The sequence below is a fragment of the Dermacentor andersoni genome, chromosome 2, assembly GCF_023375885.2.
Source record: "Dermacentor andersoni chromosome 2, qqDerAnde1_hic_scaffold, whole genome shotgun sequence".
In the NCBI taxonomy this organism is placed as follows: Eukaryota; Metazoa; Arthropoda; class Arachnida; order Ixodida; family Ixodidae; genus Dermacentor; species Dermacentor andersoni.
In genome coordinates this window covers 117871978-117888114 of record NC_092815.1, presented here as the reverse complement: position 1 = coordinate 117888114, position 16137 = coordinate 117871978, and the positions used below count along the sequence as shown (strand labels likewise).

The window sequence follows — 16137 nt, the reverse complement described above, 5'->3', positions numbered from 1 at the left end:
GCCTCTGCGACGGCGCGAATTGCGTCCCCTCGACTCACTGCTCGTGCTTCCAAGATGGACAACTGTTTCAAGTGAGCCCCGGGAAAGCGTAACTAATAACAGTTTTGTTCCGAAATGGAAGAAAAAAGAAGGTGTGGTTGGGGGGAGGATCGTGGATTGTAGCGTGAAAGAAAAGCAGCCTAAATGAGAAAGCCCCTTCGGCTGCCTACGGCATCCTACGTGCAAACATTGTAGAATAGAAGTAGCGGGGTGTCATCGCTCCCACCATTTGATACCTACATTTGTATGCAAAAATTGTGAGAGAGAAAAAAGAAATGCTCCTTTTCTTTCCCTAGAGGAATGACAAGTTGGAACGATTTACCAACTGATATTACCTATATACACGCATTGCAAAATGTACAGGGAATGTTTCATAAAGTTTTCGGTGCGCATCATATTTTATTCAGCCAAATGTTGATTGTTTCCACGTACTTTTTTTTCTATCTGTATACGTTTTACTATCTTTCTGTTCAAGTGATTATTATTACACATTCATTCCTGTTTATGCATTACATGTCTTAACATCGAACCCACTCCTGCACGATTCCTGTTCAGTATGGTCAGTGGTACTTTGAAAATAAATAAATAAATAAATAAATAAATAAATAAATAAATAAATATGCCTTAATTAGCATACGTACGCAGATTGTGCTAGTGGCGGTTTGCCGCCAAAGTTAAGTGTCTGGTAGTAGGCCTACAAAGTAGGTCTACTCCTCACTTGGTCGTGCCAGGAGACCAAATTGCGACGCGTTTGGGAACGTGCGCCTCCACAAGCTCATTTTGTTGATGTTGTTGTTATTGTTCGATTGCTCTCCACATTATAGTGTACCAAATATGTCGCATTGGTGCTGCATTAAATGAAAAAAAAAAAAACACACAGCAAGGTGTTGCCAAATGCGACATGAGGGCAAATTGCACGTGCGCTCATACGGCATGTTAGTTAGCACGACCTTCTAGCCAAGCAGTATTGACCTGTGCGGAAAGTGTTACAATCCATCTAGAGAATTTTCCGTGTGCTCGTGTGCATTATAACATAAAAAAAAAAAAAAAGTTGCCTTCTCTTACGCGAACCTCACCTTAACACAGCCTTAGGCATTTATTCTGGAGAAAGTATTCGCACTACTTTCAGAATAATGTCGGGACGCACTATTATTATTTTGAAGACCCCTCAGCATATAGCAAGCGCCGTCATTATTGAAACAGCACATTTTGCTGCCCGAATAAAATGCAAAGAAAAGAAGAAAAATAGGTCAGAGGACATGCAACGCATGAACCTTGACTGTTCTTCTAAGGTCAGGGAAAAGTCGGCCCACCACTGTCCGAAACCTTATAACTTGCGATAACTAGTTGTCACTGGTAGGTAGTTGTCGTCGATATAATCTAGATCGATGATACGATTTGCTGGCGCGATTTCTCATGAACCTTGCGCGAGTACTAACTGCGCTGCGAAATTGTGCCTGGTTCTGCCGGGCCAAGTACCTTTGCATGCCACCAACGTATACACATAAATCTGTTACGTCTCAGCTTTTGGTATTTAGTTATATATTTTGCTTTACGTGACTATGAGAGAATGGCGGCATTCGCAAATACCGCTACAGCCACTTCTTGTTACGAAAACGAAATGTACCAAAATAGCAGATACGCATACAGTTGGTGCTGGGAACAGAGCTGTCACATGCAGTTCACGTACGGCTACAAAGTAAAAATAACACAAGTATTTGAGTGGCCACGGCCAACAGTGCAACAGGAAAAAAAATATATAGCGAAGAAAGAAGAGGTCACACCACAGTGGTGGGGGTAAAAAGCAGTGAAGGTGAACACGATTCTGAGTAATAGTGCGCAAATAGAGCACGCAAACGCTAGGACAGTTAATTATCACAGATGCAGCTGACATGGTATGAAGTGGACACATGTAGGTCTTATCGCGTTCGTCTTGCTCACAATTTGATCGACGTTTCTTCTATTCCAGGTAAACAGGGCAATTATGACGTCGAAATGCGAGGTTTGCATGTGCACTCTGAACGGCATCTCCAAGTGCAGGAAGAGTCAATGCAGCTGTCCAAAAGTAAGATATTAGGTTGCTTTTCTTAAAAGTTATGTGATTGTCTTTGCCATATGTACCATGAAATTATCTAATTACAGGTAGTGGCAATCGACGAGGGATGTTACTATAGACCATTTTCATGTTTACAGAGTCTCCAGGATACTTCTGGTTAAACTCTCTGGAGCAACACAAGTTACAATAGCCTAAAAAGTTATAGAACTCTCCAGTTGGCACCAGTTTTGCTGCAGTGTAGGAGTGTTTGGCAAGTAAATTGTAGTGTTAAGTGAAAAAAAAACCTATACATGAGTTCGACACCCGGCGCACGTTTTTATATCTGAAAACATAAAAAAATGTGTGCCTACAGTACACTATGCTACAAAATACTTCTTTTTTCTTGGCTAACTGGACTGTCCAAAATGGCTGACCGGAGGTTCTCTGGGATCAAGAACGCATTGCTGCCACATCGTGGATGCAAAGGGTCTATAAATCGATTGCCCTATTCTCAACATGAGGTGGGCGGGCGGTAGCATGGTAGTCTCGCAGAGAACTCTATTTCGCATCAGTGAATGTTGTACACGAGGCGGGAGGCCGAGCAGAGAGCGGTGTGACTGTCAATGTTTTGAGAAAGCCACGGACTCCCGAGAGTGGCGTGCAGCGGTATCACTTTTGTGGATTTATCTTTTGCTATTCTGTTGAGCCTATCTATCTCTGCGTTCTCAACACTCACTCGCATTTTCGCACTGTTGTCTGCGTTCAGCGTCAAAGGCGGATTCGAACTTTCCATGTGGGGCTTTCGACTTCTATGAATGATAATTGCGGTAATTGTGATGACGCCCTGCTTAATTTTATGAGAGCGTGACATTCATATACTCGGCTCTTGTACGTCATGCGAAGCATTTAGAGATTAGTCATTGATCCCTTTTTTTTCTTTTTTCGTTTTTGCGTAGGAATGTCCGCTGAAGTAATGAAAAAGGGAGTACAACACGTTCGAGAGATCTGGTTCAAACTTGAGATAGCATGTATTTGTTTTGTGCGTTAAAGAGGACTCGTTAAAGAGCACGCACACCTCAAACAAAATATGCCACACGAACGGCACAATCACGATAATTGACATCACATTGAGAATCACCAGAGGTGGAGTCAGGACGCCCCGGATGTCCATCTTGGATACGTTGTTCATAAAACCTTCGTGTCATCTTCTGGTGCCTGGCGTACGAAAAAGAAAAAGAAAAAAACAGAAAAAGGAACCCACGCTCGGCTGTCGTTATTGTTAGCCTGCGTTGCCTGCCTATTCGCTCTTCCTTCGGGGTGTGACGTCCGGTGAATGAGAGAGAGAGAGAGATCTCGAAAAAGGGCGAGTTCAACTCTTGAACTCAGCAGTAGGCAGTTGGAAACGAACAAGAAACTTAGAATCATCGATTTGACAGCCAACTCCCTTTTACTGCACCTTCCGTCTCTTCTCCCTCAAATTACAGCTACACGCCTCTTATGAAGACGTTTTACCCTGTATAGAGCGCGCGTATACGTGTCCTGGGCAATGGGAAAGAGATCGTTGCAAGCGCCGGTGACACGCGTGCTTCCCCCTCAGCTGAATGACAGCGAAGGAACGTGTGAGCGTGCGTGTGTAAAAGAAGCGAGCAGCATACACGCGGCTGGAAGCCGCGCCTTCGCTTGCCATCCTGGCCCCTATCTTGTCTCAGCTTGGGCTTATCTCAAAGGGGAACGCTCGCCGCTTCTGTCAGCGCTATCTGCGCGCAGGCGGCCGCGCCGCGCCGCTGTAGCCTGTTCGAGATTGCGAACGCAAACGTGCGTTGTTAGAAATGCCAGTCTTTCCGCGTTGCTCCTGCCGTGTGCGGGGCGCATCGTGGAGTGCGCCGTCGTGTGTCTCGGGCTCTCTGAGCGGACGATAATGGAGGCGAAATTTTTCTTCCTGCTGTGGGCCTTCGGAGGAATCGTTCTGCCCTGCTTGTCGGCAAGTCCTGTAATGCTATTTCTTTGTATCAAGATATCTTAGTATTTTGGTGCCTATATGCGATCTCACTGTCTCCGTTTCTAGCTCTCTTTTACTGTCGCCGAAACGCGTCAACTAATGCCATCGGAACGCCTCAAACGGCATTTTGCAGCACATTATGACCTACATCACGAGAGGTGCACAATAAATCACATCGGAACGCTTTAGTCGGCAATCTGCAGCGTTTATGAGGTACACGACGAAAGGGCCACATTAAAATGCATCAGAATGGTTTGAACGGCAGTCTGCAGAGGCTAGGATCATGAATGACGAAAACGAAGCGATTGTTTGATAGAACGCTTGTACTTTGCTTTTGCTTTTTCTCTTTGTTTTCCTGCATTTATGGGAGCTGCCACTCCCTCCTTGTGGCAAAGGATGAAGAGATCTTCGAGGACTTTCCTGATGCGCAGCCGTCAGGTGGGATAGCATCCAGGAAACGTGGAAGTGCGTCAAGTGATACAGACAGCGAGGCCATTGAGTTATGTTCGGACAGCTACGACTCGTCGGACGATGACTTCCAGGTCGTAATGAGTAGATCAGCAAAAAGAAGACTACTGCAGGCGTCTTCGTCACCAAGTGCTTCTACCGTGAAGAGTGCACCGCTGCGCTGGCCGCACACTGTGCTCTTTATGCCCGTGGACCCGGCGACCAATTTGCGGCTCCTCAACAGGCAGGTCCTCCCTTCGTTACTCGAGAGAATCGCACCAAATAAGATTAACGACGTGCGAATAAACTCGTGGAAAGCTGTCCTGGCAGTTGACGTGCTACATCGCAGCGCCCTACAAGGCCTACGTAATATAACTGAGATCGACAATGTAAAGGTGCGATCAATGATCCCTACAGGCGGCGATGGAACTGCGGGAGTCATTTATGACGTCGAGGTTGCCATCCCGAATGATGTCTTACCAATACTGATCAAGCCAACGACAGAAGGCACTTTCATTACGAAGTTTTTCAGACTGGCAAACACATGCTGTGGGAAGATTTTGTTTGAAGGAGACAGCCTTCCTTCCCACGTCAAAGTAGGACATGTCCGCCATCCATTACGACCATTCATACCGAAGCCCCTCCAGTGTTTCAAGTGTTGCAAGATTGGCCACGTAAAGGGTGTCTGTGTGAACAACGTCGTGGGCCCGCGGTGCTCTGAGTCCCATTCAGATGTGGCCTGCAGCAGGGATGTTCTAAAGTGCCCTAACTGCAGTAGTCCTCACAAGGCCTCACTAAAGGATTGCCCGCAGGTGCGGAAGGAATTCGCGATCCTAAAACGAATAGTGCAGGACAATTCAACGCATCGAGAAGCTGCTACCGCTCTTCGACACCGAAAACGTTCACGAAATTTCGCCACTGCCGATAGGAACACGCCATCTTCCGTCAGAGGGATTGCCGCATCAACGCATAGTGCCACCAAGACAGATACAAGGAAAGCCAACAAAGCGGAGAGGCTCGCCCGTCCTGCTAAGTTACCTCAAAACGCACCGACTTCGACTGCTTCGGCAACTGTTGAAGCGATGCTGGCTGATGATCTCCAGGTCATCAACACTCTGCGGTCGCTCATGAATGCCATTCGTGTTATACTTAGCAACATGAAATCTTCGTCTGCGCAAAGCGCGCTGCAGGTGCTGGACACTTCGAGTCCAGTACTTGCCTCTCTTAGTTGAAGTCATGGCTCTCCAGAAGCCGTTGTGTCGTGACGAAGTCCGGAACGCGTCGATATTTCAGTGGAACGCCAGAGGACTTAAGTCACGCATGTCGGACTTTCGACAGTTTGTGTTCGTGAATAAGTTCCCTATCATCGTCATCTGCGAGCCCCTATCAGATAACATCGGAGTGTCCGGGTAAGAGTGTTTCATGTCCGCCACCCACTGAGAATGCAGCAAGATCGTCGTATTCATACGACGTGATCTTACATATGTCCATTATCCAGTGCCACCTGACCAAGAAAACCAGTACGTATGTCTGACAGCGAAGAAAGGCAAGCTCACTTTCACTGTAGTTGGAGCCTACATATCGCCCTCAAGTCGGCTGAACTGCGAGCGGTTACGGTGAATCACGACAGCGACTCCGCAGCCTTTGGTGATGACTGGAGATTTTAATGCCCACTATCACCTCTGGGGAAGTTCTAAGATAAACTCGAGAGGCAGAAGGTTAGTGTCATTTGCCTCCAGACAAGAACTGTGCTTGTTAAATGATGGAAGCCCCACCTTTCCGCGTGGAACTGCCTACTGGAGCTGTCTAGACCTCACCTTTGTTTCACGCTCCTTCACTAGAAAGGTCAGGCGGTTTCCGGATATTGAAACGCGAGGAAGTGACCACCTACCCACTTATCTTAGGATTGAAGGGTTGACGGGCTCCAAGTTAGCCGGCTACACGCAATGTACTGACTGGCCAACGTTCAAATCAATTGTCGAAGATGGCTGTCGCGATGACTTGTACTCTAGCCCAGAGGACATCATAAAGGGTGCCCTAGAGGTTGCCACACATTCATTTCCGAGAACGTATACACGCACCCAATACGACATTAAGCTCGAGAAACTTCGTGCAATTCGTCGCCCTGCAGAGCGAAGATACACGCGCACAAAGCCTGTACATGACTTGAGGTTGGCCAGAAGAACTCAAAGGAAAATTCAGCGTCGCATGGACAAACTTGCATCGCAAAGATGGATGTCATTCTGCGAAAGTTTGGATCCACGAAAACCTTTGTTCACATATGGAGAACTGTTCGTGGTCTCCTTGGAACTCCTCAGCAGCGCCACCCTTTTAAGTCTTTGGCTCTTCACCAACAATGCAGCAAGATTGACGTCGCTGAAGATTTCTGCAGAAGAATTGCTGGCAAAACTAGTTCCGCTGGAACATCGACGCTCCACCACTCACCGATTTCACGCGACCCCCGCATGGACAGTCCTTTCTCCATGGACGAACTTCAAGCTACACTTGCCTTGTGCAAGCGTTCATCTTCACCAGGACCCGACGTTATAACCTACCGTGCCCTATGTAATCTTGGCGAAGACTCGAAAAGTGATCCTGCTCTTGTCCAACAGCTCCTGGCAGACAGGTACGGTTCCCCAGGAATATAAGACCAGTCGCCTAATTCCGCTGCTCAAGCCTGGTAAGTCGCCTGTAGACATTGCATCATACCGACCAATTGCGCTTGCCAGTTGCATCGGAAAACTAATGGAGAGGATGGTTCTAGCACGGCTAGAATGGTACCTTGAACATTACCAGGTATATCCAGATGCAGTGGCCGGTTTCAGGCGTGGCCGTTCTTCTACAGACAGCATTATCAAATTGGTGACGTACGTCAAGCACCATAAGTCCTGCAAAAGGTTATCTGCTGCCCTGTTTCTGGATGTTAAAGGAGCGTACGATAACGTAACGCACGAAGCGATTTTCAACGCATTAGAGTACTTGGCGACAAGGTATATTTCTGGATAAGTAGCTATCTACATGAGAGATCCTTTTTCGAACTAACCGAGGATGGCCCGACCTCCAAGCGTTACAGTAACCGTGGGGTGTTTCAGGGCGGAGTACTGAGCACAAGTTACTTCAGTCTAACACTCATTGGACTCGCCGACATCCTGCGAAGCACCATTAGGCTCTCCATCTATGCCGACAACATTTGCATTTGGACGTCTGGTGTGACACGACTGCAGCTTCTCGCGCGACTTCAGAAGGCAGCCACTTTAATATCATCCTACCTTCGAGAACAAGGACTTCATATATCATGTGAAAAGTGTGCAGTGGTGGCGTTTACCAGAAAACCAATGTCTGCATACGTGATATCCGTCGACGGGCAGCTGATCTCGTACAGTACGAGTCACAGATTATTGGGGGTGGTCATTGACAGAAATCTCTCCTGGACCCTTCATGTAAATGATGTGAGAAAACGCCTGACAGGAATTTGCCATATGTTTAAGTTCTTAGCAGGAAAGGCCTGGGGAGTGCCAATACAATCTATGCTGCAACTGTACAGGGTCCTGTGGTACATGGACTGGGTCCTGTGGACTGGGACATGGACTGGGTACAGGGTCCTGTGGTACATGGTCCTGTGGTCCTGTGGACTCCAACTGTACATTGGAGTCCTGTGGTACAGCCTACCGCTCATGTCCAACACCTGCAGAAGTAACCCGAATATAATCCAAAGCATGCCAGCCAAAGCCCTCAAGATATGCGTTGGTCTACCGCGGAGTGCGTCAACGACTGAAGTTATTGCAGTCGCTCAAGATTCCACTCTTAGAACACACATTACGATTGAAACAATGCGTGTGTACATGAGACACTTTCCCCGGACCCCTACCCACCACTTCGCAAGTCTCCCAGTAGATAGGCCCCACACGACATTCAGTGCGACTGACTTCGCGCACCATGCCTCTCTCAGGTCAGGTTACGCACCTGCGACAAGACCTTTCATTCCTCCATGGTGTGTGCGCCGTACTCAAGCAAACATTACAATCCCAGGACTTCAGAAAAAGTCGGACTTGCCGTCATCAGCACTCAAGCACCTAACTTTACTTCTCTTGTACGAGAAATACAGTGACTGCACACACGTCTATACTGATGGATCATCTACATCAAGCAGTTCCGGTGGCGCTGTAGTTATGCCAACAATGAGAATAACCCAGCGGTTCAATACTTCCCATGTCACTATGTCTACAGCTGCAGAGTTCGCGGCTCTCCGCGACGCGCTTCGTGTGATAAATGCTGAAAGTCCTAGAAAATGGGCATTCTTCTGCGATTCAAGGCCGGCCTTGCAATGTGTGGAGTTGTTTCTCCGACATGGAACTATCAGCACATGTACGAAATCGTCGAACTTGTCTATCACTTAAGAGAAAAAAGCCATGATATCTATTTTCACTGGATATCAGGACATTGCCGTATCATAGGAAATGATGACACAGATAAGGCAGCTCGGACTTCAAACCAAGAAGACCACTGCGCCCCCATTCCTGTCTCAAGGACCGACGCCGCGAGGCAACTACGCATTCTAGCACGCACGAACTCCTTAGCAGAGGAGAATACCGCACATACAAGGCGCACAAGACTGCACAGACTAAACCCGTCACTGCAACTCAGATATCTGACCCGTCTGCACCGACGCGAAGCGTCTTTTCTGTGTCAGTTGTGGCTTGGAGTTGCCTTCACGAATGCCTACTGAGCACTAATTAGAATGGCTGATAGTCCTGCATATGATGTTTGTGGATGCGAGGAGAACATTGACCACCTATTGTGCCATTGTCCTCAATTTCAAGCACAAAGAGAATCTTTGTCCAACACATTGAGGAAATTAGATTATCGTCCTCTGAGTGAACAGGCAGTACTAGAGCACCGTTCCGACTGATCATCGGCTCAGAAGACAGTGAAGGCACTTTTGTGCTTTCTCAGAACGTCTGGTTTGCGCGAGCGGCTTTAACTCAAGTACTGTCCGTACACGTCTCTACACCTTCTCTATCCCTTCTCTCTCTTCCCCTTCTCCCTTTCCCTAGCGTAGAGTAGCCAACCCTACCCTTGACTTATTAACATCCTTGCCTTTCTCTCTCTGTCTGCAAAGGCTATAATTTAGACCATGAGAGGTGCACATTAAGGTGTACCGGATATTTTTAAACTTTAAGGTATTATACCGTAGCGGTTATGATCTACACCATGAGAGAGAAAAAACAAGGAGAGGAAAAGGAGAGAGGTCGACCAGGCGGGTATCCGGGTTGCTATCCTACACTTGAATTCTCGGAAATGGCGAATACGAAAAGAGGAACAGAGTGATCACTGCGTGCACGCAATAGAATGCACAAGCCGGAGATCCATGAACGGTAACTGATGCCGGTGGGCTTTACAAACTGCGATAGCGCACGATCAGCTTTCTGTGCCTGTGACGGGTGTGACTGCAGTCCCAGGATTTTCGCCTCTTAAAGTTTTCTTGAGTGCTGCTGGTTTAACGCGGCCTCTAGAGAGGTGCGCTGGATGTTGTATTGAGTAGCTTCTTCCTCTATTGTGCTTTCGGTGATTAGGCAGAACATTTGTTATTTTCCATGCGTTAGGAGTCCTTCGCGCTGTGAGTTATACATTAAGGAGCCCAGACCACCTCTCAATCGTGCAATGTATTCAGCCGTGCTGCTGCAGTTTCGTATTTGACTTGCTTTCGCCACACAAAAAGTGTCCATAGGGCAGACCATAAGTACCTCTTCAGGTGATTTCTGCGTAGCATTCTGCGCGTAAATCTACGCGTAACAAAAGAACAACTCTAGAGCTTATATTATGCGTTCGCAAGTCTCATTCGTCTGCTTCTTTTGTTTATCTCTTGATTTTTGTTGTTCATCAATTTGATGTCGTCAGCTCGACGTCATCAGCGTGACGTATTCAGCACGACATACGAATCGTGTGACCCGAAAGAGTTGAATTAGTTGACGAAGCATAGCAGGATCTGCACATTATCTTCCCAGAACCACATATTCTGATTGAGGTATAGATACATAGCTTTCACGAGACCTCGTGGATTAAGTTTACACCATGTTCAGACCCGAACATGTCAGTCAGTGGTCGGTGTGCATGTTAGAGCGGCGCTCCGCCGGCGTTATTGACGGAATCAGCCGGCCATGAACGAATAAAGATAAAAGTGGCACACAAACTAAAAGAAGCAAATGCTACCCGGCCCAGCAATACCGGCCCTGTTGTGAGTTTCTTGTTTATGTAACTTCTCACCGTGCTAGTACCCCGAAATGGCGGCTCCCGATGGCGTCAAAGCAAACCATCGAATCTTGTAAAACTTGCGTGTCAGACAAAAATACTCCGCGTATCATCATTAGCTTTGTGATCACGATTCTAATCACTCGAGACAACGACGTGCGCCACAGAACAAGTGGAAGCACGAAGCACATATTGAACTGAGCTGAATCTGCACCCTTTATAATACTGTGCGTAGGACGTCGTTTCTGTTAAGACCACTGCAGGGCCCGTATTCACAACGCCATTCATTCGTAACCGTTCTTTGTCATTGGGTGGTCGCCGACGCTACCGACTTGTCCAACTTCAGGATTGACTGGAATTTTCACGTACGAAGAGTTCTAGTACGAGTGTTTTGTGAATACGGGCCCAGAAGCATTGCTCTCGCTCGCGCAAAACGTGCTTGCAACAAGATAAACATATTGGTTCACAGTATCTTATCCTGGTCGCATTTGCATCCAGGGTCAACGCGCCTACTTCGACGACAAGTGCCAGTGCAAGTGCGCCAACTGCCCTCCAGGCCAGCGCGTGTGCCCGACGACCAATGAGTGCATCGACGAATTCAAGTGGTGCAACGGTGTCAAGGACTGCCCGGACGATGAACAAGGCTGCGATGGTTTGACTCTTTCCTTCCTCATCACAGCTAACATTCGGTGAAGATTCGGAGAAGGATTTATCGTTGCCACTGATCTAAAAAGCTAGTCTATGGGTCCTCGTCGCGGATATCTGATATATTAGCACGAAAGGTTTCCAGCAGAAAGCACTGACAAAGACACAATGGACGAAGACGCACATTCCCTTCTGTTCTTGTCCGTGTTTTCTACTGGAAACCCGTCAGGCTATGTGCAACCAACGAGTTCAGGCGAAGACTGTTCTCAAATATAATATTTCTCATTTAAAGAGGGAATGTAGAAAATTCTCACCAGCGCTAAAGTCACGAAAATACGCCGCTCTTCTGGATATAGAACGCCGCTTTTCACAATCATACACCACGCCGAATTAACTATGCGGAATCACTAGTATACATTCATCTCAAACGTCAGGTCATAAACTTTAATGCTTGTGAAATGAAGAAACATTATCCCGCTTTAAACAATATCGCGTTCCTAACTCGAGTGTGTCCAACTTAATTTATTTGAAGTGAAGAAACATTATCCGGAAATGTAAGCATGCTCAGTAGTCCAGTGTGCGACTTTTCCAGATAATGGTGGTCGAAGCAGAATATCTCCACTCCCAGTTTTTCTTAGACCTTTTAGACCTTAGACCTCTTAGACCAGCTACTCACCTCGCGACGACGGCGTTTCACATGATTGTTTCTTTATACTGGTTACTTCTTTATAGTCTATAGACTCTTTAGAATATTTAGACTTGCCTTTGAATTCCTTGCATCAGACACCGAACGACCTCCCGCCATATCTCCCTGTACGGAACCGACGAAACCAGCTTGTCCTGATGGTCAGGAGGCAAAGATGACGTATGACACGAAGTGTCCGGAGTACAAGTGCGGTAAGCATCCGGCATCACATTGATAAGAATGGCGCATCTTTCGGGAACTTCGTGCTTGCTAATAATACAACTGCTGCGCGCTCGTTATTTTGCAGTTCCCTCAAACGGCGACGGCGACGTATGCAGGATTCTCTCTAACGGTACGTTTAAGTCTACATCTTATACCGGGTGACTTCTCGCATCCACTACACTGGTCATCGATAGGAAGCACGTCAACATTGAATTCTCATTAGGTGTGCGTGCGTGCGTGTATGCATGCGTGTGTTTTTTGTTAGTTCATCGTCACCTCTGGCTTGTCACGTGAGAGTTATATATGAGGGAAAGCCGGCAACGAGAATCGCCAGCATTTCAAGTATTATAAAATAAATCAAATAAACCAAATAAATCTAAATTGCGCAAAGTGGCGCAGCTGCCCGCTTAATTCACTTTCCTGTAACAGTGTTCTCTTTTCCGGTCTTTTACAGCTGCTGTGTGCACAGTGGAAGGTCGATCAATTAAGACGTTCGATGGCCAGCGCTTCACACACGACGTCTGTGACCACATCCTGTTCCAGGACAAGGTGGCGAAGCAGTTTTCGGTCACTGGTGCGTTGAGCAACTTTTCTCTCTATAAATCCTATGTATAGCTTATAACAAATTACCGCCACGTCGAGTGTCAAGACTGCAGTAAACCGTGCGATCTTCGGCAAACAGGTTTCCTCCTGAGACACCTTGCACATTAGATTGCACATTGTATTCAGTCCTTGTCAAAATTATTTCATAAGCGATTACTTAAAATATTATACCCGGACGTGTAGTCAGATACAATGTGGAACTGTATATATGGAAGTGGCTTAATTATGTCCTTGCCGTTAGGCTTCGAGAAAATGTATACGATATTGACGTTGACCGTAGAGTCGTCACAGACGATGGAAAGCTCCAGTGATGCGCGTTTCGTTTACCGCGAGATCACATGAAAGTTCAGTACGCAGCGTCAACATGCCAACCCGCCACAGGATGTTACATCTTCGTCAATGCTAGTCAACTAAAATCGTTTTTTTTACTACGACAAACATGATGAGATGTCGACTTTGTCCAAGTATATGGAAATTTCGCTTTTAGCATATAACCGTTGCACTTAAGAAAATGAGCTTTGCAAATTTGTGAGATACCAGTCAATAATACCGAAGGACTTGAAAAGCGAGTAGGTTCGTGAGCTGTGTTAGGGTATAGCAGGAGCATATGGCGGAGTTCGCGACGCCACAGGTTCGGCTTTTATTAGCGCAACAGTAGACACCAGACGCCGTATTTACGCGTGCGTGGTTTTCCTGCACTTGTGCGATAAAGCTGTGCATCGATGTATGCCGATATTGGCAGGAGGCCCTGTCCTCGAGGGCCAAAAATAAACCACGCCGTCTGAGTCACACGTGTAGGCAGACAGGCAGGCGCGTAGGCGGCCTGAGTAGACAGGCCTGACAGGCCTGAGTAGGCAGACGCGCAGGCGCGTTTTGTGTAAACAAACTGCTCAAGTTACAGCGATAGCGAGAAAGAGAGGAAACGCGAGTCGTTTCCGCCGCCGTGAGAGCTGAAAAAAAGCAAGAAAAGGGGGGAAAGAAAAAATCCCGGCATCTACAAATGTAGGACAAAACGTGCTACTTTAGTGCACGGGGTTACGTGAGACAAAGGCTGTTGCGACATATTATGCGATGTTTTTATCTGCGTCCGTGGCCGACCCGATTGGCTTCGACGCGATAAGGCACCGAGTGTTCAGCGGGAGTGCTGATTTATCGCGCCACGGGGGGGGGACTCTGATGACTCATTATGCTAATCAACGAGACGTAGAACAAAACATTCGCTTAGCAGGATAACCGTCCTCACAGCGAGCCAGGGCGAAAGGGTGATTCCGCACGAATAATAAAAAGAAAATAATAATAATCACAGCTCACTTTAAGCTAATGGTAGCGGCGTTTACATAATTGCTAACTACATTTCCTAGAGGTATGTCGTTTCCGTGCAGCGTGCAGTCATGTCAAATTAGGAAATATGATTTTATCGACTCGGTGACTGGGGACATTGGGACGTGAATGAGAAAGTCGGATGTATAATGCCGTTAAATATCAATTAAATTATGAGGTTTTACGTGCCAAAACCACTTTCTGATTATGAGGCACGTCGTAGTGGGGAGCTTCTGAAATTTTGGCCACCTGGGGTTCTTTAACGTGCACCTAAATCTAAGTACACGGGTGTTTTTCGCATTTCGCCCCCATCGAAATGCGGCCGCCGTGGCCGGGATTCGATCCCGCACCTCGTGCTCAGCAGCCAAACACCATAGCCACTGAGCAACCACGGCGGGTGCGATAAATATCCTAATCCCTTGTTTGAGGCGAGCTGAGTGTTGCATTTTAGATTTCTGTCGGCTGGCAGCAAGCACATGGTCGTGCTGCCAGTTGTCATCAATGCATGGGTGTTCTTTCTTTTCAAACTGGCGAACGCCGCTGCGGACCCGCAAAAATAAATAAATAAATAAATAAATAAATAAATAAATAAATTTTTGGTTTAACGTGCCAGAACTACGCTCTGATTTGGGGCACGCCGTAGTGGGGGAGGCTCAAGTATAATTTTCATCACCTGGCATAACTTAACGAACGTGCACACAAATCCGAGCAGACGATCGTTTTTGCATTTCTACCCCATAGAAATGTGACCGCCCCAGCCGGCAGCTCGTGTGGACTCGCAAAGCACCATAACGTCATACTGTAATATAATTAGGTGCCTCAAGTACACTCAATTTGAATACACTCAATAAATTAGCCTAACCTAGTCGGACTTGTTCGTGCTCTCAAAAAACAACCGTGTACGAGGTGCTTCATTAATTTCTTCACTGTTTCATTAATTTTTTTTTCTTGAATTTGAGCTTTTTAATCTAGTCACGTCTGTAAAATGTTGTGTAATGTCATATGCATTTTTTTTTGTTTATTTCATATACCTCACAGGCTCCAGAAGGAGTATAGCGTGAGGGGGGCGGTACAGATAACAATTGTGGAGCAAAAACATTTTTGTTACATAAATATGAGCAGAACTAGAATCAAATAATAAACAAAGAACACGAAGTAAGTAAAGTTAAAAAGAAAGCAAGGTAAACTAACAGTTAGCTTTTCAGTATACAATAAAGCAAACAATCTTAGAACAAATGTGTACATAAATACACAGCGATGAAGTTAAGAGCAACAAAACTAAAACAGATATTTGTTTTTAGCTAAGTGCTAGCCAAATATTGCACTGATTCTTTTTTGTCTGAAGGTTAATTGGCCGTTAATGTCAGCGATGTTATCAGGAAGGCCATTCCACAGCTCAATCGCACGTGGCAAAGCTGAGCAGTTGGACGCATTGGTGTGACCGAAGATGCTTTGGAAACTGAAATGATTATGCAGACGTCTAAATGTGGGGGAGGGACGAACGAGTGGTAAAGTAGACGGGCGTACATTAGGCATGATTTTGTGCAGAAGACAAAGCAATGCTAGGTTCCTGCGTGATTCCAAAGATGAAAGCGACAACGACAACTTGATGTCAGTTACGCTCGAAAATGGGCTATAATTCCTGGCAATGAAACGTGCAGTGCGGTTTTGGATCGACTCGAGGAGGTGGATTAGGTATGCCTGATGAGGTGACCATATAGAAGCTGCGAATTCGAGCTGGGTTTACTTTGATAATGTGACATGTGCGCTTACTTTTGTACACTCATCTTCTAGTATGTGTATATATGCAACATGTCGCAGTGAATTTATTGCTGTGTTTATTTCTGCTAGATACGGGAATTACCTGCCGTCTGTACTGCCTGGTATTATGGA

General features: G+C 46.5%; 1 protein-coding gene across 2 annotated transcripts in view; it reads left to right on the top strand.

Moving 5' to 3' along the window:
- Nucleotides 1–3900: 3900 nt before the first annotated feature.
- The window catches only part of LOC126541327 (hemocytin-like), a 48208-nt gene continuing 35971 nt past the window's right edge, over nucleotides 3901–16137 (top strand). The window contains exons 1-5 of one of the 2 annotated variants that reach the window (XM_055076553.2): nucleotides 3901–4055; nucleotides 11268–11421; nucleotides 12198–12311; nucleotides 12407–12451; nucleotides 12776–12895. In XM_055076553.2, the coding sequence (XP_054932528.1) occupies nucleotides 3993–4055; nucleotides 11268–11421; nucleotides 12198–12311; nucleotides 12407–12451; nucleotides 12776–12895 (496 nt within the window). In that variant the 5' untranslated portion in view covers nucleotides 3901–3992. Of the gene's footprint in view, nucleotides 4065–11267; nucleotides 11422–12197; nucleotides 12312–12406; nucleotides 12452–12775; nucleotides 12896–16137 lie in introns of both variants that reach the window. The other variant, XM_072286523.1, reaches the window with a different exon arrangement.